The 23,206-nt window shown below is 44.9% G+C and overlaps 2 protein-coding genes and 1 pseudogene across 3 annotated transcripts; 1 reads left to right on the plus strand and 2 right to left on the minus strand.

The window, feature by feature from the left end:
• Positions 1-33: 33 nt before the first annotated feature.
• On the minus strand, positions 34-15,013 carry MRPL10 (mitochondrial ribosomal protein L10). 2 transcript variants are annotated; one of them, XM_007530007.3, is made up of 5 exons: positions 14,878-15,013; positions 11,926-12,095; positions 2,551-2,715; positions 2,202-2,346; positions 34-992 (listed from the first exon to the last, which is right to left on the minus strand). In XM_007530007.3, the coding sequence occupies exons 1-5, from the start codon at positions 14,927-14,929 to the stop codon at positions 736-738; spliced, it is 789 nt and encodes a 262-aa protein (XP_007530069.1). In that variant the 5' UTR covers positions 14,930-15,013; the 3' UTR covers positions 34-735. The 2 variants fall into 2 exon arrangements, with proteins under 2 accessions (XP_007530069.1, XP_060059611.1); XM_060203628.1 differs by having other exon boundaries at positions 14,862-14,950.
• On the minus strand, positions 5,504-7,841 carry LOC132541723 (large ribosomal subunit protein eL33-like; annotated as a pseudogene).
• A 28-nt stretch (positions 15,014-15,041) lies between the features above and the next one.
• Positions 15,042-22,872, plus strand: LRRC46 (leucine rich repeat containing 46). The gene is made up of 8 exons (XM_007530021.3): positions 15,042-15,329; positions 15,417-15,522; positions 18,092-18,200; positions 20,977-21,023; positions 21,290-21,399; positions 21,552-21,621; positions 21,940-22,085; positions 22,342-22,872. The coding sequence occupies exons 1-8, from the start codon at positions 15,320-15,322 to the stop codon at positions 22,701-22,703; spliced, it is 960 nt and encodes a 319-aa protein (XP_007530083.1). The 5' UTR covers positions 15,042-15,319; the 3' UTR covers positions 22,704-22,872.
• The last annotated feature ends 334 nt before the right edge of the window (positions 22,873-23,206 follow it).

Raw genomic sequence — 23,206 nt, forward strand, 5'->3', positions numbered from 1 at the left:
GGATATGCTTGTAAACAGTAAAAACAGGCAGTGAAACAAGTTTCGTTTTATTATAAAGCAGTGTTCCCAACCTTTCCAAATGTGGCACACTCCAAAGGCAGAGAATTGACATCCAAGTACACCTGGGGCCCAAGTGAATAAATTCCAGTGCAGAAATCCAGGCATGTTCTCCCAAGCAGTGAGAGCCTGGCTCAAGACCTTGCCCCACCACTTAACTAATGGCAGGACCTTGAACAGGTTATTCTACTTCTCGATCCCTTAGTTTTCCTTTCCGTGAAACAGGGATAATATGGGGAGAAACAAATGAGCTGGTACATGGAAATTGGTCATCACAGATAATGGGCCAGCAGAATCTCAACAAGCCACTGTTAGCCAAGCAGTTAGATGGACTGTCCTGGCAAGTGGGACACACAAGGAGACAGGTGCATGGCCATGCAGCAAGGGACAGTGGAAGTGGAGACACAGGGCACTTTCCTCTGTTTAGCTCCTCTGCCTTGCAAATACACTTTGCTCCTATTAGGACCCAGTTGGGATGATGAGGGACAAAGACATTGATTAATAGCTTCCATTCTGAAGTGGAAGTTTCAAGGGACCCGGTATCTGAGGAGATCATTGTCAGTGGAAACCAGGTAACAAATGCTATCCCCACTCAGTTCTTGCATATCTTCCACAGAGGATGGTACAGTCAACAGAAGGAGAGGGAATTTTATGGGCAGGCTGGGAACAGCAGGCCAGCTACGAGTCTGGAACAGGATCAGGAGAATCTGGCTGCCCATCAGCTGGCTTGACAGAATCCTCCTTGTGCTGCTGTCTGACATACTGATCCAGCAGGGCCATCATCTGGAGGGGCTGGTTCTGAAGCAGGGAATGGGTTTGGGCCAAGAGGAGAGTGAGCCCTCCTACCAGCTGCCCCTGCACCAATGTTAAGCTGGGAAGCTTGGAATAGTTGATGAAGCCCTGCCTGCTGAGGATGGTGTCATCAATGCAGCCACCTGGAAGAACATAGTGTCAGCCGGGATCTCCACAAATGCCATTCCTCTTTCAATAGTGTCCCAACCCTAAGAATGCCCTCCATTGCTCTTCTCTACCTCCCAGACTTCTCCCATCTCATTCCCACACTGTTTGAGGCTGAGCCCTGCCCTCCTTCCTAACTCTTCCCTAGAAACCCTCTACATAATAAATTCACCTGGTCTGAATAAATTTCACTAAGAGACTGTTTGCTAATTTTTTTTTTTTTTTGAGAACCATGAAGAGACATAGAATGAAGCGGGGGGCCAGGCAGTGGCGCACCTGATTAAGCACATACATTACAGTGCGCAAAGACCTGGGCTCAAGCCCCTGGTCTCCACCTGCAGGGGGAAAGCTTCATGAGTGGAGAAGCAGGTCTGCAGGGGTCTCTCTGCCTCTCTCTCTCTCTCTCTCTCTGACTCCCTCCCCTCTCAATTTCTTTCTGTCTTATCCAACAATAACGGCAGCAATAATAACAACAACAACAAGAGCAACAAAAACGGGAAAAAATGGCTGCCAGAAATCTATGCAATAAGGATTCCCTATAGGGGTACCACCCAGGGTTCTTAGAATCAGGGGAATCTGGAAATAAAAACTGTTTAGTGGGAGTCGGGTGGTAGCACAGTGGGTTAAGCGCAGGTGGCACAAAGAGCAAGGACCGGCATAAGGATCCCAGTTCGAGGCCCGGGCTCCCCACCTGCAGGGGAGTCACTTCACAAGCGGTGAAGCAGGTCTACAGGTGTCTATCTTTCTCTCCCCCTCTCTGTCTTCCCTTCCTCTCTCCATTTCTCTCTGTTCTATCAACAACGAAGACAACAATAACAACAACAATAACTACAACAACAATAAAGGGCAACAAAAGGGGAAATAAAAAAACTTATTTTAATTGTTTACTAGTCCTCAGATATGTATATTTTCAGTATAGTTGCCTGTGTGCTGTGAAGACCCACCGCCCCACCGTGAGATGTAAGGTGTCTGAATTTCCTTTTCCCTCTCTTCTCTAGCGTTAAGACAAGGAAGTAAGCCAACACAGGCAGCCGTCAACAAAAGGTACTGCTGACTCAGGCCAATCCTTGAGAGGATGTCCTCTCCAAAGACGACCAGTTTTCCCCACTCATTCTGAGCAGATGGCCCCAGGCTGCTGAAACGCCTCCCCTTCACCGCCACCCCACTCCGCAGAAATGCTTGCTCACCTAGTAGTGGCAGGAAGGGCACACTCCTCAAGATTCGTACCATCTCCTTGACCTTGGGCTCTTCACTGACCAGCAACATGTTGTGCCCCACAAAAAGAGGCAGCAGGTTTTGGTACTTGGAATGCTCCAGGAACGGCTTAAGGATCTGGGATGGCAGAAAAGATAGGTTTGTTGGGGAGAAAGAGCCCCCCCCCCCCAAACTTGACCACAGGTCAGATTACAGCTGAGGCACCAGACTGGAGGGCTGCTTGTAGTAGGAGAGTCAGGAGTGCCAGATCTTGGGAGAGATGTGAAAGTCTGAGCTGGCATGGGGAATATGGACAATCCAAGCCGGAGGGATGCTCCCGACCTGGTTGGGGTAGACCTTCATCAAAATCTTGTGCTTTCGCAGCTGGTGCCGAAGAAGCAGCTTATCTTCTGCACTCAGAGCCACATTCTGGCAGACGGCGATCATTCGGTTATCCTGAAAAATTGCTGCTATCTCACGCCGAAGGAGTCGGATGAGGCCTGTCTCCTGAGAGAGGGAGGGATGACCAAACATAAGTTTCCTCTTCTCTTGGCACTAATACCTCCCTCAGGGTAAGGTGCTGCAGCTGCCAGTGACACACAAATTCGGGAAGATCAGGATAGTGAATCACTAACTTTCAGAGTCATCTCCATCCACTATACCCTTCTACTTTTCTCAAAAGACTTGAGAGACTGACTGAAAGAGAAAGAAAATAAAGAGCATGACTCTGACATGTGATGCTGGGGATTAAAACTGGGACATCATGCTTGAGTGTCTAATACCTTGTCCACTGTAATACTTCTTGAGTTGATATATCCTTTCACATAATTTCAGTTGTAGTTGTTAAAAGCAGTGTTTTTTCTTTTTTTTCTTTTTCTCCCTTCCTTTATCTCTCTCTCTCCCTCTCTCTCTCTTTCTCTCTCTCTCTCTCTCACTATCTCTATCTCTATCTCTCTTACCACAGCACTGATCAGCTCTGGCTTGCAGTGGTGGTGGGTGATGGGTGCTATCTACCCTGTCCTCTTCTTTTCTTTCTCACAATAGCCCTTTAATTTTTTTTTAGTTTCTTTATTGGGGAATTAATGTTTTACATTCAACAGTAAATATAATAGTTTGTACATGCATAACATTCCCCAGTTTCCCATATAACAATACAACCCCCACTAGGTCCTCTATCATCCTTCATGGACCTGTATTCTCCCCACCCACCCACCCCAGAGTCTTTTACTTTGGTGTGATATGCCAATTCCATTTCAGGTTCTACTTGTCCCTTTAATTTTTTATAGCTTGTTTAAAAATACAATTAAGGGGTGGAGGGTAGATAGCATAATGGTTATGCAAAGAGTCTCTCATGCCTGAGGTTCCAACATCCCAGGTTCAATCCCCCACACCACAAGCCAGAACTGAACAGTGTTCTGGTTAAAAAATAATAATAAAGGAGTCGGGCTGTAGCGCAGCGGGTTAAGCGCAGGTGGCGCAAAGCACAAGGACCGGCATAAAGATCCCGGTTCGAACCCCGGCTCCCCACCTGCAAGGGAGTCACTTCACAGGCGGTGAAGCAGGTCTGCAGGTGTCTATCTTTCTCTCCTCCTCTCTGTCTTCCCCTCCTCTCTCCATTTCTCTCTGTCCTATCCAACAACGACAACAACAATAATAACTACAACAATAAAACAACAAGGGCAACAAAAGGGAATAAATAAATATTTAAAAAAAATAATAATAATAATACAATTAAGATGAGATCGGGCATGTACAGGATGGTAAGAATAGGAAAGCTATCAAGGAAAGGGATGGGATACGGAATTCTGGTGGTGGGAATTGTGAGGAGTTGTACACCTCTTATCCTATGGTATTTGCCAGTGTTTCCTTTTTATAAATAAAATTTTTTTTTAAATAATAGAAAGAAAAAGAAAAGAAAAAATACAACTCAGGACAGAGGTAGATAGCATAATAGTTATGCAAAGAGACTCCCATGCCCGAGGCTCCAAGTCCTAGGTTCAATACCCCACTCAACCAAAAGCCAGAGCTGAGTAGTACTCTGGTAAAAAAAAAAAAAAAAGAAAAAAGAAAAAGAAATACAACTTAAATATAAGCAGAAAGGAGGGCTGGGCAGTAGCACAGCGGGTTAAGTGCACGTGGCACGAAGCACAAGGACCAGCATAAAGATCCTGGTTCAAGCCCCCGGCTCCCAACCTGCAAGGGGTCGCTTCACAAGTGGTGAAGCAGGTCTATAGGCATCTGTCTTTCTCTCCCCCTCCGTCTTCCCCATCTCTCTTGATTTCTCTCTGTACTATCCAATGACAGCAATAACAACAACAATAACAATAATGATAAACAAGGGCAACAAAAAGGGGGGTATAGCCTCCAGGAGCACTGAGCCCTAGCAATAACCTTGGAGGTTAATATATATATATATATATATATATATATATATATATATATATATATATATATATGCAGAAAGCACTCGTTATTTTAGGTACTGGATATAAAATTCACTAAAGGAAGCAGTTGCTTTTCTACATTATACAAGTCCCAAAGGTGCATCCCTCTAAAAGTGGATGTTTCCATTTCCATAGTTTAAATATCTGCAATAAATTAAGAAGTGTAGGGAGTCGGGGGGGTAGTGCAGTGGGTTAAGCACAGGTGGCACAAAGCGTAAGTACCTGCTTGAGGAACCCAGTTCGAGGCCCCGGCACCCCACCTGCAGGGGAGTCACTTCACAAGCGGTGAAGCAGGTCTGCAGGTGTCTATCTTTCTCTCCCCCCTCTGTCTTTCTCTCCTCTCTCCATTTCTATCTGTCCTATCCAACATCGACGATATCAATAGCAACAACAATAATAACTACAATAATGAAACATCAAGGGCAACAAAAGGGAATAAATATTTTTTTAAAAAAGAAGTACAGATCACATTTAGACTTATTTCTTGTTTAATTTACTTATTTATTGGGGAGGGGGTTATATTTTTAATTAATTAGTTGCCACCAAGGTTATTGCTGGGGCTTGGTGCTTGCATAATGATTCCACTCGTGGTAGCTTTTTCTTATCACACCCCCCCCCCCCCCCCCGCCTTTCAGATTGATCAGAAAGAAACTGAGAGGGGAGGAGGAAGATAAGGAGACACACACCTGCAGGACTGTGTCACCACTCTTATGGGGTTGTAAAGGGACTGAACCTGGGACTTTGGGAGTCTCAGGCATGAAAGTCTTTTTGCATAACTATTATGCTATCTCCCCTGCCCAACACACAGTGCTTTTCAAAGGTGAGAATCTATGGAAGTGAGAATACATTCAGATTCTATAAACAATGTTTAATTAAGAGGATGTTAAACAACTGGGAGGTGGTGCAGTGGCTTTAGACTTGAGAGCACGACACCCTGCATTCAATATCTGGCATCACATGTACCACCAGAGCGATGCTCTGGGTTTCCCACATTTTAATATATAAAAATGCTTTTCAAAATTTTTGTTTTCTTTTCTTTTTTGCCACTAGGGGCTCAAGATAAGCATGGCTCCATCACTTCCAGAGGTTATTTTTTTCTTTTTCTTTTTTTTTTTTTAATATTTATGTATTTATTCCCTTTTGTTGCCCTAGTTTTTTGTACTGTTGTAGTTATTATTGCTGTTATTGATGTTGTCGTTGCTAGATAGGACAGAGAGAAATAGAGAGAGGAGGGGAAGACAGAGAAGAGGAGAGAAAGATTGACACCTGCAGACCTGCTTCACCGCCTGTGAAGTGACTCCCCTGCAGGTGGGGAGCCGGGGGCTGGAACTGGGATCCTCACGCAAGTCCTTGCGCTTTTGCACCACCTGTGCTTAACCTGCTGCGCTACTACCTGACTCCCTTTTTTTTTTTTTCTCTTTTTAATAGAAGGTAAGAGACAGAGATTGAGGGAGAGGGACAGAGAGATGGAAAGACAGTTGCAGAACTGCTCTGTGGCTCATGAATCTTCTCCCTCTTATAGGTGGGGACAAGGTCTTGAACCCAGGTCCATGAGTGTACTAGGTATTGTAAGTACTCTATCAGATATGCCATTACTTGTCTCCCACCTCTTCCCCACTTTTCTTTAGCAAATCTATAATTTTATTTTTTCAATGAATTTAAATCCTTGACGGATACAGTATTGTATGGACTCTGTGTTCAATGGCCTGAACAGGAAGGTTGCGGTGGAACTTTGCTCAAACCATACCACTGTTTCCATGGGCACAAGTTACCTTTCCCCAGATTACTCTGGTTTTGTTAGGTTTGGCACCAGGAGTCACTGTGTTGTCTTTTGCTTTGTACACATAATTGCATCTCTTGCCGGGGTAGAATTCAGTTTCATCTTGAGCATCCACTACTTCAATTTTAAGAAGAGCTGTGTGCTCCCTCTAGTTCTTGAGCCCTCACTTATAGCCAGGAAGAGTGGCTTTGGACCACAGCCTTCCAGCCACAGTTGTAGCTTCACAAGGCCAGCAGACCTCCAGTCCAAGATGGCGGAAAGAGCCCATTCTCCTTTTTCTTTTTAGCCACTAGGGTCATCACTGGAGCTTAGTAGGTGCACTACCAACCCACCACTCCTGGTGGCCACTTTTTCCTTTCTATTTTTATTTGACAGGACAAAGGGAAATTGAGAGGGGAAGGGAGATAGACAGGGGGAGAGAAAGATACCTGCAGACACGCTTCACTGCTCATGAAGTGTTCCCCCTGCAGGTGGGGAGAGGAGGGCTCGAACCTGAGTCCTTGTACATGGTGATACATGCGCTCAACCAGGTATATAAACCAATTCCCCCACCCCCACATACTTTTCTTTAAACACTGGACTTACATGAAATCAGAGTGCTCTTTGTAGAATTCAACATAGAGAGTCAGGTGGTAGCCAGCAGGTTAAGCACAGGTGGCGCAAAGCATAAGCACTGGCGAAAAGAACTCGGTTCGAGCCCCGGCTCCCCACCTGCAGGGGAGTCGCTTCACAAGCAGTGAAGCAGGTCTGCAGGTGTCTGTCTTTCTCTCCTCCTCTCTGTCTTCCCCTCCTCTCTCCATTTCTCTCTGTCCTATCCAACAACAACAACATCAATAACAACAACAATAACTACAATAAAACAAGGGCAACAAAAGGGAATAAATAAATATTAAAAAAAAAAAAAGATGGGAGTCTGGCGGTAGCGCAAGGGGTTAAGCGCACCTGGAACAAAGTACAAGGACCAGCATAAGGATCCGGGTTCTAGCCCCCAGCTCCCCACCTGCAGGGGAGTCACTTCACAAGCAGTGAAGCAGATCTGCAGGTGTCTATCTTTCTCTCCTCCTCTCGGTCTTTCCCTCCTCTCTCCATTTCCCTCTGTCCTATCCAACAACAACAACATCAATAACAACAACAATAACTACAACAATAAAGCAACAAGGGCAACAAAAGGGAATAAATATAAAATTTTTTTTTAAAAAAGATGGGAGTCAGGCAGTGGGTTAAACGCAGGTGGAGCAAAGCACAAGGACAGGTGTAAGGATCCCAGTTCCAGCCCCTGGCTACCCCCTGCAGGGGGGTCACTTCACAAGCAGTGAAGCAGGTCTGCAGGTGTCTATCTCTTCCCCTCCTCTCTCTATTTCTCTCTGTCCTATCCAACAACAATGACATCAATAACAACAACAATAATAACTACAACAATAAAAAACAAGGGCAACAAAAAGGGAATATTAAATATTTTTTTAAAAATTTAAAAAGATTTCCATAAAAAAAAGAATTCAACATAAATAACATAACAAGTACAATCCACATAAGTTAATGAAACTATTAATCCATTTGATACATAAATGTTAAAACATTGAAAGATTCACTGCTATGTTAAATCTAGGCTCCAGATCTACCCTATCTACTAACTAGCCATTAACCAGATTGCTAATTTTATATGAGTTAAAACTGATTATAATTAATAATCCAGTTTTCCAGTCACAGTAACCTCACGTCCACTGCTGAATATTCATATATGGTTAACAACCATTGGGTTGTTGGAAAGTCATGACTTTTTTTTTTTTTTTTTTTTTTTACCAGAGCACTGCTCAGCTCTGGCTTATGATGGTGCAGGGGATTGAATCTGGGACTTCGAAGCCTCAAGCATAAGTTTCTTTACATAACCATTATGCTATCTACCCTCACCATCATGACATTTTTCTTTTTTTATTTATTTTTTATTTATTTATTCCCTTTTGTTGCCCTTGTTGTCTTATTGTTATAGTTATTATTGTTGTTGTCACTGTTGGATAGGACAGAGAGTAATGGAGAGAGGAGGGGGAAGACAGAGGGGGAGAGAAAGATAGGCACCTACAAACCTGCTTCACCGCTGACATTTTTCTATGCTAAGATACATCTTGACTTTCTTTTCCCCCCTCCAGGGTTATCGCTGGGGCTTGGTGCCTACACCACAAACCCACTGCTCCTGGAGGCCATTTTTTCCCATTTGCTGCCCTTGTTTTTTTATCGTTGCTGTGGTTATTATTGTTGTTGTTATTGATGTCATTGTTGTTGGATAGGAAAGAGAGAAATCGCGAGAGGAGGAGAAGACAGACACCTTCAGATCTGCTTCACAGCTTGTGAAGAGACCTCCCCTGCAGGTGGGGAGCCAGGATGCTTATGCCAGTCCTTGCACTTCTGCCATGTACATTTAACCCACTGCACTACTGCCCGCACTCCACATCATGACTTTTCCAACAATCCAATCTCATTATCAGTTGGGTATTACCTTACTCCAGAAGGTTCAAATACAAGACACTGTTCTAAATTCTTTGTAGTTATGAAGCACCACTGAGTTTATAAGTGTCAACAAGGACATCCCAGAACTAATGAAATGCATTTATTTCTACAAAAGCAGTGTATGATGCAGTTAGAAAGAAACAGACTTAAAGATTTATCAATTAAAATATACAGATTCTTTTATTTATTTATTTTCCATTTTGTTGCCCTTGTTATTTTTCGTTGTTGTTGTAGTTGTTATTGTTATAAAATATACAGATTCTGGGGGGCGAGCGGTAGTGCAGTGGGTTAAGCGCACATGGCACCAAGCTCAAGGATCGGCATAAGGATTCCAGTTCGAGCCCCCGGCTCTCCACCTGCAGGGGCGTCACTTCACAAATGGTGAAGCAAGTCTGCAGGTGTCTATCTTTCTCTCCCCCTCTCTGTTTTCCCCATCTCTCTCGATTTCTCTCTGTCCTATCCAACAACAACATCAGTAAAGATCTTCAAGAAGTCAAAGAGACTGAAAATAAGACAGGAAAGGCAAAAGGCATTAGTGGAAGAAGCCAGGCTATTGTAGCCTCTTCTTTGCAGCAGATTTCTGGATGAGTAAAAGGATTACTCATCTTAAGGATGCTGCCTTAAGAACTGCATATTGGGGAGTTGGGCGGTAGCACAGCGGGTTAAACGCACGTGGCGCGAAGCACAAGGACCGGCGTAAGGATCCTGGTTCAAGCCCCCGGCTCTCCACCTGTAGGGGAGTCGCTTCACAAGCGGTGAAGCAGGTCAGCAGGTGTCTTTCTTCCCCTCCTCTGTCCATTTCTCTCTGTCCTATCTAACAACAATAATAAATACAACAATAAAAAACAAGGGCAACAAAAGGGAAAATAAATAAATATTAAAAAATTAAAAAGAACAAGGGCAACAAAAAGGAAATAAATATTTTTTTAAAATTGCATATTGTAAAAAAATGTCTTTTGGAAAATACAGAATGTTTACCATTTTTTTCTTTTTGCATAATTTTGTAAGTTATTTACCAAAATTATGTGAAGTTGCAAGATACATAAAAATAATAAGATTAGGGAGTCAGGGGTAGCGCAGTGGTAAGCGCAGATGGCACGAAGCGCAAGGACCAGCGTAAGGATCCTGGTTCGAGCCCCTGGCTCCCCACCTGCAGGGGAGTCACTTCACAAGTGGTGAAGCAGGTCTGCAGGTCTGCAGGTCTTTCTCCCTCTCTGTCTTCCCCATCTCTAGATTTCTCTCTGTCTTATCCAACAACAATAATGGCAACAAAAATGGGGGGGAAGAATCTCTCTAAATTTTTTATTTGCTCTTTCCCCCTTTTGTTGCCCTTTTTTTTTTAATTGTTATTGACACTTATAAACTACCTTGATATCATTTTCAGCTTTTCTCCACTAAATAGTGAATATTATTCAAATGTCTGTGAAGGCTTTCTCACTTTTTATTTGCCTTATACAAGTTACTGAGTTGTCAATTTCAGATCTTTGCTACTTTGGGGTAAGGGTGGGGACATGATTTGTTCTCAAAATCATCTCAGTATTTTTCTTAATTTCCTTTGTTACTTTAATATAAGCCATTTTTCATATTTAAGCCATATATTTAGTAGATAATAAGCAATGTAATTTGACCGGTATTTTCTCCATGAATATGGGATACCTTTCTTTGGTTTTCATAGTACAATGTATGCTTCTGTTAAAATGATCATTTCTGAAGTGCAGCATGTATGTGCAAGAGCTGAAATGGCTTAACATCATGCTGCACTTTCTACTAAAATTGTATTGCTGTGAGTGGTCTGTAATTAAGCCCAATGAGACATCTAGGAAGTCCATACACATATCAGTGAGCAGCTGTAGATGGCTTATTTATAGCATATTTCTTTGTTAAAAATTAGTGGTGGACACATTTGGATCACACTTATACAGTTATTAAATAAAGATTTGATTTTGGTCATTCTTCAGGAAAAAAAGATCACTTCTAGGAGGGAGGTAAAAAAGTGTATTTTAAACTTGGTGGGCTTGTCTTTTGTGTTGACTTTTACTGAAACATACTAATGTGTTCTCAAGAATTTTTTTAATACATCTTTTTAAATATTTATTTATTTTCCCTTTATTGCCCTTGCTTTTTATTGTTCTAGTTATTATTGTTGTTGTTATTGATGTCGTTGTTGTTGGATAGGACAGAGAGAAATGGAGAGAGGAGGGGAAGACAAAGAGTATAGGAGAGAAAGATAGACACCTGCAGACCTGCTTCACTACCCGTGAAGCGACTCCACTGTGGGTGGGGAGCCGGGGCCTCAAACCAGGATCCTTGCACAGGTCCATGAGCTGTACACCACATGTGCTTAACCCGCTGTGCTACCGCCCGACTCCCAAGAATTGTTTTTTTTAATATTTATTTATTTATTCCCTTTTGGTGCCCTTGTTGTAGTTATTATTGTTGTTATTGATGTCACTGTTGTTGATGTTGTTGCTGTTGGATAGGACAAAGAGAAATGGAGAGAGGAGAGGAAGACAGAGGAGAGAAAGATAGACACCTGCAGACCTGGTTCACCGCCTGTGAAGCAACTCCCCTGAAGGTGGGGAGCTGGGGGCTAGAACCGGGATCCTTATGTCGATCCTTGTGCTTTGCGCCACATGCGCTTAACCCACTGCACTACTGCCCGACTCCCAAGAATTGTTTTTAAGTAAGTATTGTATTAAGCTAGTTTACAGAGTGAAGTTCATTTACACTTAAATTTGTAAACAGGATTTCACACGTGTACCTTGTTGTTTTATAAATGTGTATGGTGTATCTGTTGCTCACGGCTATACATGTACAAATAAATGTGACTTAGATTTGTGTGACTAAAATAAATTAATAAAGTATCTGGACCACATGATCAAAGTAGGGAAGAAATAATGTAAATGAGTGTGTCCTGAAGTCTTACTACATTATGGCCACACAGACAGGATCACTTCAATTTACCACCCCACCCACCAGTTTCCTCCTCACCTCCTTCTGGGAAATGGGAGGAGGTGGTAAGCATCTTGGGTTGACAGCAGGTTTGGGAGGGATATATTCAGTCACAGCCATCAGCTTCTGTCTCTCAAAGTGCATCACTCGACGGTGACGAGTTACAGCCTTGGAGCCATAGCGGACATTCTGGAGGGTAGGGAGCCGACCTAGGGGAAAATGGCAATATGGTGAGATACAGCCTCCTCTCCTGCCCTAGAGGAAGGAAAAAGTCCATCTTTTGGGAAGAGTGAACAAGAAAAGAAACTGCCTGCCAAAAATCTTGAATTTTCAAACCTTATCTTTAGAATTCACGTGAGTTCCTCAGTTCTCTGAGGTTCCATTGCTCTACTGCTGCCTTATATGCAGAGATGGAAGTGATGGAGCAGGGAAGGAGAGAAGAAAGTATTTTGAACAAATTAAAAAGGAGAGAAGGTTTGAGTAAACTTAAATAGCCAGGACAATATTAACTATTTTGAACTTGAGAACCATATAGTCTCTGTAACTATTAGTCAATTCTGCCATTGCATCCTGAAAGAAGTATGGCAATACTTACAACAGGCAATATGTAAACAGATGTAGCTGTGTTCCAATAAATCTTTATTTATAAAACATGGTGGCCAGCCCTGCCATGATTCAATTCCTGTCTAAGCCAGAGGTTCTTAAAAGTATGCCCTACTGGGAGTAGGGTAGTAGCACAGCGGGTTAAGCACATGTGGCACCAAGCACAAGGACCAGTGTAACGATCCCAGTTTGAGCCCCGGCTCCCCACCTGCAGGGGAGTCACTTCACAAGTGATGAAGCAGGTCTGCAGTTGTCTTTCTCTCCCCCTCTGTCTTCCCCTCCTCTCTCCATTTCTCTCTGTCCTATCCAACAACGACATCAAAAACAACAACAACAACTATAACAACAATAAAAAACAAGGGCAACAAAAGGGAAAATGAATAAATAAAATATTTTTTAAATTATTTTTTTTTAAAGTATGCCCTACCATATATACCCCTAAGTCAACAATATCAGCATCACCTGTGAACAAGTTATAACCATAAACTCTCAGGGTCAGTCCTAGACCTACTGAATCAGTAGAACTGGTATGGTTCCCAGCAAACTGTCCTAACTAGCCCTCCACATGATGCTGGTGCATGCTAAATTTGAAAAACCATTACTCCGAAGTCTTCTCCCATGACTTGTAAAAAGAAAATGTTACACTATCCTCACATTTCCCTCAAAGAAGTCTTCCCTCTGCTCTTGTTTACAAGCTAAAAGGGACACAAAAGATGGAGCCACCTGAATGACCTGAGTTAAAGTAATTCCACATCCTTGACAAGAGCTCACACTACAGCATCCCTCTTTCAGCCCCCCCCCCCATGTTTGGAATGGGATGGAGGAGAAAGGTTTAGCTAGAATTGCTGAAAAGCCTAACTTTATTTTTTTTAAATATTTTTTACTGTTTAATGGATAAAGACAGAAATTGAGAGGAAAAAGGGAGACAGATTGGAGAGGGAGACACACATGAAGCTTTCCCCCTGCAGGTGGAGACTCAGGGCTTGACTCAGGTCCTTGCAGATTGAAACATGTGCACTCAACCTAGTGTGCCTCCAGCACCCAAAGCCTATCTTTCTATTCTTATGTCTTTAGGAGAGAGGAGAGTCACCACAGCCATGCACCACCATTCATGAAGTTCCCCCAGTGTTCCTCTATGGTGTCTGGATTTGAAGTCAGGGACTCATTGCAAACACAGCACTTTACCAGGTAAGCTATCTCCTGGACCACAAAACCTAATTCTCAAGAGCACAGACTTTTTTTTTAAATGTTTTTCTTTTTATTTATTTATTTATTTCCTTTTGTTGCCCTTTTTTTTATTGTTGTAGTTATAGTTGTTATTGATGTCGTCATTGGATAGGACAGAGAGAAATGGAGAGAAGAGGGGAAGGCAGAGAGGGAGAGAAAGATAGACACCTGCAGACCTGCTTCACCGCCTGTGAAGCGACCCCCCTACAGGTGGGGAGCCGGGGGCTTGAATCGCGATCCTAATGCCGGTCCTTGCGCTTTGCACCACGTGCACTTAACCGGCTGCACTACCGCCCGACTCCCAGAGCACAGACTTCTAATAAGTTGGAACAATATCTTCATCTTTATGACTTGGACCAGTCACTCAATAGACCTAAATTTCAGCTCCTTTGTATATACCCTATCTTAAATAGAGGGATTATAGCAATGCCTTCTCCACAGTATTTTAAAATTTAAATGAGGTGATGCACATAAAACATTTATCCCTGTGCATGCTCTTTATTATGTACTCAAAATACTTATCTAGGTCAGAGACATAGCTCAGTGGTAGTGTGCAATACCCTGGGTTTGATCCCTAGCAACCCCGCCCCCCCCAAAATCATTCCTTAAACCAACATCTACTGTATGCCTATTAATACCAGGCACCATGCCACCTGCTGGCTATGACAAATGAACATGGTTCTACCCAGATGAGCTGTAAAGTCTAATAAAGGAAACAAATAAATAGAAGCAAAATCAGATTCTGATAGAGTGAAGTAAGCAGCGTGCAAGAAATAGGTTTAACAGGAAAACGTGCCCGTAGAGCGGCGAATGAAGGCCTGAGGAGGTGACATTTAGGCCGGGTCCTTAAGGCACAGTGCCAAGGTCGGGGCGGGAGCGCTCCAAGCAAATTCTGTATCGAGCAAGAACTGGGTGTTGAGTTATGGAAACCCCAAATTGAGGAAACTAGGGCATAGGAGGCCAACTGGTTGCCGCTGATGTTTCTGCTGTTTTAATTAAGAGTCAGGAGTAACAAGGAGTTAGATGGGGAAGGAGCACGAGAGCACGGCGACCCAGCTGGAGACAGGGGACAAAGGAAAATTAAAAGGTCACAAGTAGAACTGAGACGAGGGCTAAAGAACGTCTGGAACACGACGCCGTGAGACCTGGATTTCTCCTTACCCGCCTGGGGAAGGAGACAGCGTCGTAGAACCCCAGAGACAGCCGCGGCCATCGCCACCGGAAGAGCGGAAAGTGAGCCTGGAGCGACGGGAAGAGCTGAGGATTGTGGGAAGTCGGGGCCGGCGGCTGCGGGCGGAGCTGCTAACCGGAGCTGTATCCGCATGCGCGGCGGCGGGCAACTGCGAATCCGTCCTCCCCAACGTCAAATTTGGCGTCTGGTCTCCTAGCAACAACGCACCGCCGGCAACCCACAACCTCATACCCTTCAGACACCAGTGCCTCCACTTTTCTTTACTTTTGTCTTCACCCCCACCCCAACAATTTGTTCTGTTCAAGCCCTTTCTCGTGTCCTCCAAGTCTCTGAACTTCTCGCTCATACCTTCCAGGGTGACCCAGAGCTCTTTCTTCCTTCCCGTCGCGCCCAAGTCAGCGATTTTAGATCATGTCCACAGGTGAGCAGGGAGGGAGGGTGGTGGGTAGAATCGACAGGTTTGCAGAGTGCCATGAATAACGGACTATAGCGGCTCATCCTTTCACAGACAAGCCTGCCCAGGGTCCAGAGGAAGGAGACGTATGCATTACTGAAGCCCTGATCACTAAGCGGAATTTGACTTTCCCTGAGGATGAAGAACTGTCAGCGAATATGTGAGTGCAGGGGAGGGGAGGGCGGGAGAGATAGCATAATGGTTATGCAAAGAGACACTCAGGCTCTAAAGTCCACCACCATAAGCCAGAGCTGAGCTCTGTAAAAATAATAATAATAAGTACACAGGGGAGGAGAGGGGAAGACAGGTGCTGCAAAGTTAGAACTGTACTGATCTGTCAACTCATCTTTGTCCCACTCTACCTACTCCACACATCCAGTCAAAGGTAACAAGGTCACCAAAGTGCTTTAGATAGACTGTGCTTCTCAACTAACTCCCTACACCCAAACTGTTGCTAGAGCATCATCGTCATTATTATTATTTTGCTCAGTGCCTGCACAAGTCTACTGCTCCCAGCAGCTATTTTTGTTTGTTTGTTTGTTTGTTTGTTTTTGATAGAAACAGGGAAATTGAGAGGGAAGGGAGACGAGAGAGAGGCCTGCAGCACTGCTTCACCACTTGTGAAGCTTCCCACCTGCAGGTAAGGACTAAGAGCTTGAACCTGGATCCTTGTGCACTGTAATGTGTGTGTAGAGCAATCCTTTTTTTTTTTTTTTAGAAACTTTTTTAGTTTATTTATTTTATTTTTGGGAGAGATACTGAGAGAGAAAGACACAGAAACACCAGAGCACTGCTCAGCTCTGACTTATGGTGGTGCAGGGGATTGACCTGGGACTTTGGAGCCTCAGGCATGACATTCTCTTTGCATAACCACTATGCTATCTACCCCTGCTAGAGCAATCCTTTTACATGGCAAATCTGGTCAGGCACTCCTTGATAATAATCATCTTGGTTCCCTAGTACTCCAGAGGGTACATCTTGACATGAGTTGCTCTCTACTGCCTTTTCAGTGCTATCTCTTGCTACTTGGTCTTCAAGTCAACCTAATTTCATTTTTTTTAATTAATTTATTTATTTTTTACCAGAGCACTGCTCAGCTCTGGCATATGGTGGTGTGGGGGACTGAACCTGGGACTTTGGAGTCTCAGGCATGAGAGTCTCTTTGCATAACCATTATGCTATCTACCCCTGCCTCAATTTTATTTTTATTAGTTATTCAATATTGATTTTTTAAATTGAACTGCCCAGCAATCCACTTTTCCTTATTATTATTATTATTATTCAACAGGACAAAGAAAAATTGAGAGAGATAAGGAAGATAGAGAAGGGGAGATAAAGAGAGATACCTTCAGACTTGCTTCACTGCTTATAAAGTGACCCCCCTGCAGGTGGGGAGCTAGGGGCTTGAACCGACATCCTTGCTCAGGTCCTTGCATTTAGTACTATGTGCACTTAGCCCAGTGCACCACCGCCCGGCCCCTTTAATATTGATTTACAAAGTTATAACAGAAGTATAATTCCACACTGTGCCCACCACCAGGGTTCTGTGTCCCTATTCCCTCCATTGGAAATTGCAGTAGTTCTCCCAAGGTCACATTTCTGGGATGACTATTATTTCTATATCTATATCTTTATTTATTTATTTATTTATTTATTTATTTATTTATTTATTTTTACCAGAACACTGCTCAGCTGTGGCTTATGGCGGTGCTAGGGACTGACCCTGGGACCTTTGGTACTTCAGGCATGAAAGGCTTTTTACATAACCATTATGCTATCTCTCCAACCCTATATATTTTTTTAGCCCATTTTTTTCCCAATGGTCCTGCTTTTTCTTCCTTTCTAAGTCACATCTACACCTATTACTGCTTTGGAGCATCCTCCCTTCTTCCTCTCTGGGTCCTTAATGGAGTTAGGGTTCAGAGACCTCTGGTCATCTTCCCCTAACATTTCTCCCTCTCTGGGGGTTATGGACCAAAATTCATTCTGGAATGCAGAAGGTGGGAGTTCGGATTTCTGTAATTGCTTCTCCACTGGACATGGATGTTGGCATTACATGTGCTAGAGTGATGCTCTGGTTATCTCTTATTTGCTCCCTCTTTTTCACTGATAAGTAAAATATTTTAAAAAATAAATAATATAGCCATCAGTAGAGCAGTGGGTTAAGCACACGTGGCACAAAGCGCAAGGACCGGCCTGAGAATCCTTGTTCGAGCCCCGGCTCCCCACCTGTACAGGAGTCGCTTCACAGTTGGTGAAGCAGGTCTGCAGGTGTCTATCTTTCTCTCCCCCTGTCTTCCCCTCTTCTCTCCATTTCTCTCTGTCCTAACAACGACGACATCAATAACAACAACAATAATAACAACAACAACAATAACAAGGGCAACAAAAGGGAAAATAAATAAGTATTAAAATAATAATATAGCCATTCACCTTCTTTTTTTGTTTTAGATTTTATTTATTTTATAGAGGAACTGAGGGGGGAAAGAGAAGATAGAAGAGAGAGGGAAAGAGAGACCTGTAGCACTGCTTCACTGCTCATGAAGCCTCCTTGTCTCAGGTGGGGAGTTGGGGCCTTGAACCAGGATTCTCATGCATGGTATAACATGTGTGCTCAGCTGGGTGTGTCACTGCCCAGCCCCCACCCCTCATTGTCTCCTTCCCATTTTCTCTGCTAAGAGACCATAGTAGTAGCACTCTCTTTCATCATCCATTAACTGTTCCTCCAGGTTTCACACTCTTGCTGAACTTCAGACTGTCCGCTTGGATAGGGAGGGGATTACCACTATCAAGAACCTAGAGAGCCTCCAGAATCTTCATAGTCTCTACCTGCAAGCGGTAATGTGAGGCCAGCCCTTACCCCACCTTTCCTTGCGATGGATTAAGTCTGTCTAATATGAAAGGAGTTAATCAGGTCATCTTGCCCATTCACTGGTGTTTAGGCAGGAGACCTTCATTTAAGCCATTCCCAGATATATCAGGAATTCTCCTGAACTGAAACCAATCATTCCAAAAGAGGGTCTGAATATGATTTTGAATGACTGGTTGTTTTTTTTCCCCCAGAGCACTGTTCAGCTCTAGTTTATGGTGGTGCCAACTGAACCTGGGATTTTTGGCACCACAAGCATGAAAGTCATTTTGCATAACTATTATACTATCTCCCCAGCCCACCTCCCTTGTTCTATTTGTCCTTGGTGTCTATCCTAAGTCCTTCATGTTCTATAGCCAAAGTTCATTTCCAGTTTTGAAGAAAGACAAGAAGCAACCAAGAAGATTCCTCTGCACCTTTCAGAACTTTAAAAGCTGTTTGTTGGGTGACATTGGTTCATCTTCAGCCTCCCTACCCCAGATCTCTTAATATTTTTCCACAGAAACTTTACAAACCCCATAATATTTTTTTATTTGCTTCCTCCATGTTTGTAAGCCACCACCAAGTTTTTCTTTCCATGTCCCTCTTTTAATTTAATTTTTTAATTTTTTTTTTAACCAGAGCACTACTCAGCTCTGGTTTATGGTGGTGTGGGGGCTTGAACCTGGGACTTCAGAGCCTCAGACATGAGAGTCTATTTGCATAACCATTATGCTATCTACCCCCATACTATTTTTTAAATTTTGTCATTTATTTATTTATTGGATAGAGACAACTAGAAATCCAGAGGGAAGGGGGTGACAAAAAAGGAGAGAGATACAGAGGTAGATAGTATAATGGTTATGCAGAGACTCTTATGCCTTAGGCTCTGAAGTCCTCCCCACCTGCAGAGGAGCCTTAGGCTCTGAAGTCCAGCTCCCCACCTGCAGGGGAGTCACTTCACAGGCAGTGAAGTAGGTCTGCAGGTGTCTATTCCCTCTCTGTCTTCCCCTCCTCTCTCTGTTTCTCTGCCCTATCCAACAACAACAACAACAATAACTACAACAATAGAATAACAAGGGCAACAGAAGGGAATAAATAAATATTAAAAAGAAAGAAAGAAAGGAAGAAAGAAAGACTCAAGAAGGAGGGAGTTGGGCCTTAGCGCAGCGGGTTAAGCACACGTGGTGCAAAGCACAAGCCCCCGGCTCCCTATCTGAGGGGGGGGTCACTTCACAAGTGGTGAAGCAGGTCTGCAGGTGTCTATCTTTCTCTCCCCCTCTGTCTTTTCCTCTCCATTTCTCTGTCCTATCCAACAACGACGACATCGATAACAACAATAATAACTACAACAATTAAAAAAAAAACAAGAGCAACAAATGGGAATAAATAAATATTAAAAGCGGAGTCAGGCGGTAGCGCAGCGCATTAAGCACACATGGTACAAAGCGCAAGGACCGGCGTAAGGATCCCAGTTTGAGCCCCAGCTTCCCACCTGCAGGGGAGTCGCTTCACAGGTGGTGAAGCAGGTCTGCAGGTGTCTATCTTTCTCTCCCCCTCTCTGTCTTCCCCTCCTCTCTCCATTTCTCTCTGTCCTATCCAACAATAACGACATCAATAACTACAACAAGAAAACAACAAGGGCAACAAAAAGAAAGAAATATTTAAAAAAGAAATATTAAAACGAATAAAAAGATTTGAGGAGAGAGACAGAGAAACACCTACAGCCCTGCTTTACCAGTCGTGAAGCTTCCTCCCTACAGGTGGGGACTGGGGGCTCAAGCCTGGGTCCTTGTACATTGTAACGTGTGCTCAACCAGGTGCACCACTACCTGGCTCCTTAATTTAAGTTTTGATAGGACCGAGAAATTGAGAAGGGGAGGCAGACAAAGACACAGAGAGGCACCTGCAGTACTGCTTCACCACTTGTGAAGTTTCCTCCTGAAGGTAGCGGTTGGACGTGAACCTGGATTTTTGCTCTTGGTAATATATGTGCTCAACCAGGTATGTCACTGACCATTTCCCTCTTTTAAAAAGTGTAATTTCAGGGAGTCAGGCGGTAGTGCAGCCGGTTAAGGGCATGTGGCGCAAAGCCCAAGGACAGGCATAAGGATCCCGCCCCCCCGGCTCCCCACCTGCAGGGGAATCGCTTCACAGGCCGTGAAGCAGGTCTGCAGGTGTCTTTCTTCCCCCCTCCTCTCTCCATTTCTCTCTGCCCTATGCAACAACAACGACAACAATAATAAGTACAACAACAATGAAAAACAACAGGGGCAACAAAAGGGAAAATAAATATTTTTTTTAAAAAGTGTACTTTCAGGAAGTCGGGCGGTAGCGTAGCGGGTTAAGCACATGTGGCGCAAAGCGCAAGGACAGGCTTAAGGATCCGGGTTTGAGCCCCCAGCTCCCCACCTGCCAGCGAGTCAGTTCACAAGCAGTGAAGCAGGTCTACAGGTGTCTATCTTTCTATTTCCCCCTCCTCTCTCAATTTCTCTCTGTCCTATCAAAAAAAAAAAAAAAAAAACTGGAAAAAATGGCCGCCAGGAGCAGTAGATTCACAGTATAGGCACCTAGCCCCAGTGATAACCCTGGAGGCAAAAATAAAATAAAAGCAAGCTAATGACAACCAGATTAAGGAGTGGCGACCATCCCAAAGATCCCAGATCTCCAGTCACAGGTGCAGACATGGTCTTGGGGGTCTTGTTCTAAAGACTTTCCCACCCAGTGGTATTCAGCTTGCTTTCTCCACTGTCTTTTCTCCTGCAGAATAAGATTGAGCGAATTGAGAACCTGGACTGTATCCCCTCCTTACGGTATGTGGTGCCAGGGCTGGCACGGCAGCAGGGATGGGTGGGGGGAGTCTGATAACACTTTAAAGAACTGGTTCAGACCACGCACAAGTCTGGTTTCTTTTCTGGCTGAGGACCCAGTAAGTCTAACTCTGCTTCCCTTACCCCCAAAGCCCATGCTCCCCCGTCTCCCCATCATCTAGCTGCCTCCCAGGGGATCTGGGTGAGGGCACCTGCCTCCCTTCCTCACAGTGATTCAGCTATGACCCTGTACCCTCCCTTCCCCCCAGCTTCCTGTCTCTGGCAGGAAACCGAATTAGGCAGGTGGAAAACCTCCGAGACCTCCCACACCTCCAGTTTCTGGACCTTTCTGAGAACCTGATAGAAAAACTGAAACTAGGTAGGAATGCCTTTGCCCTGCGACATGGAGTAAGTTTCTCTGGCCCCATGTCCCTGTCACTGCATCTCCAGGGGACAGGGTGAGTGGGTGGGACTGACTTTGGGCTGGAAGAGGGTTTGAAGACCTCAGTCCCCTCTCTTTGGTGCGTGCAGATGAGTTCCCCCAGAGCATTCTCATCCTCAACCTGACCGGAAACAGCTGTACCAACCAGAATGGCTACAGGTGCGGGGGAACTCAGGGTGGGGAGAAAGGACTGACAGCTGAGTTTCTCCCCCTAATTCCTGCTCAGCTCACCGACCTGCCACCATCCCTGCCACCTTTTCCCCTACTCAAGCTTGAATTATAGCCCTTTACCCCTCCATCTTAACATCCCAGGGAGCCAGACCTTAGCCACTCAGGGATGTGCACAGGGGTATCTCCCAGCTTGTCAACACCAGCTATCCACCCTGGTGTGGCTAGTGTGGCTTGTGTCTTTGCATCTGCCTGGGTCCCATGCCCAGGGGCACCCTCCTAAACTGTATCTCTCTTTCCACCCTGCAGGGAGCAGCTGATGGAAGCCCTCCCCCTGCTCCTGGACCTGGACAGGCAGCCTGTGTCGGAACGCTGGGCCTCAGATGAGGAGGATAAATCCTCCAGTGAGGAGGATGAGTTCCCAGAGCTTGGTGGCCCATTCTGTTCAGAGAAAGGTGACCTTGCTTCCTGACATTTGCAGACCCTATGGGATGTGGAGAAACCTAGGGAAGCAGTGGTGTCTAGGGAAGTGTCCCCAAACCCCAGAGCAGCATCTGGGCTAGAGAACTACAATGTGGTCAGCACCAGGCCATACAGGTGATATCTTTCCTGCCCCCCAGGTTCTGGCTCCTTCTCCTAAGACTTCTCCCTTGGCCCAAACCCTCCTACTGAGCACAGGACTCTGTCCACCACTCACCCTCTCTCACACAGGCTTCTTCAAAGAAATGGAGCAGGAGATGATGAGGCGCAAGGAGCGTAGGCAGCAGGGAGCCCTGACAGAGCACCTTCTGCGGATGGAGACAAAGCCCACGCTCACCAGCCTCCCTGAACTAGCCGAGGATGCCACAGCTGGGGACTGCAGCCACTCTGACACTCCCAGTGAGGGCACGGAAACAACTCTGGAGCCACCATCCTTGCCACAAGCCACCTCTGCCACTAAGAAACCCAGCGCTCTGGTTTCCAAGGCTCATCCCAGCACCATGCAGGCGAAGAAGGTGACCAGAGCGGCCACAGTCTCCAAGGCCTCTCTCTCTGGAGGCTCCAGCACAACCAAGATGCGAGTTAAGAACTGAAGCACAGCCATCCGTCTCTGCAAAGCCACAAGGGAGTGGGAAAGAACAAGGAGGGGCCTCCCTTCCTCTGCCGGGCCTTCACCTATGACAGGAGCCAATCCCCAGACACTGTGTCTCCCATGTTACTTGGGCATCTTGGGAAGTGATCAATAAAAATGGAGAACCTTAACGAGCAGCCTGATTCCCAAGGACAAGTTCGAAGGTCTGGTACACCTTCTCAGCACTCTGCCTCGACATCCTGGCTCCTGAGCAGGGAAGCAGGCCTCACCTGTGTAGAGTGCCATCTCTGGGTGGGAACATCTCACTGCCAACCCCCAGGAAGAGTCCTAATGTTCAAAGCGGTGACTAAATATCCTCCCCAAGTAGCAGCCCACCTCCATGATCTCACATGCAAGTGCACATCGCAGAGCCACTTCCCCTCCCGAGAGCCTTCACTGGCTAGTCCCCGTCACCTGCCGGAGAAGACTCTCCAGGGGCTGGGCAGTAGCACACCCTACACAATG

This window comes from Erinaceus europaeus, chromosome 12 (genome assembly GCF_950295315.1).
Source record: "Erinaceus europaeus chromosome 12, mEriEur2.1, whole genome shotgun sequence".
Taxonomy (NCBI): Eukaryota; Metazoa; Chordata; class Mammalia; order Eulipotyphla; family Erinaceidae; genus Erinaceus; species Erinaceus europaeus.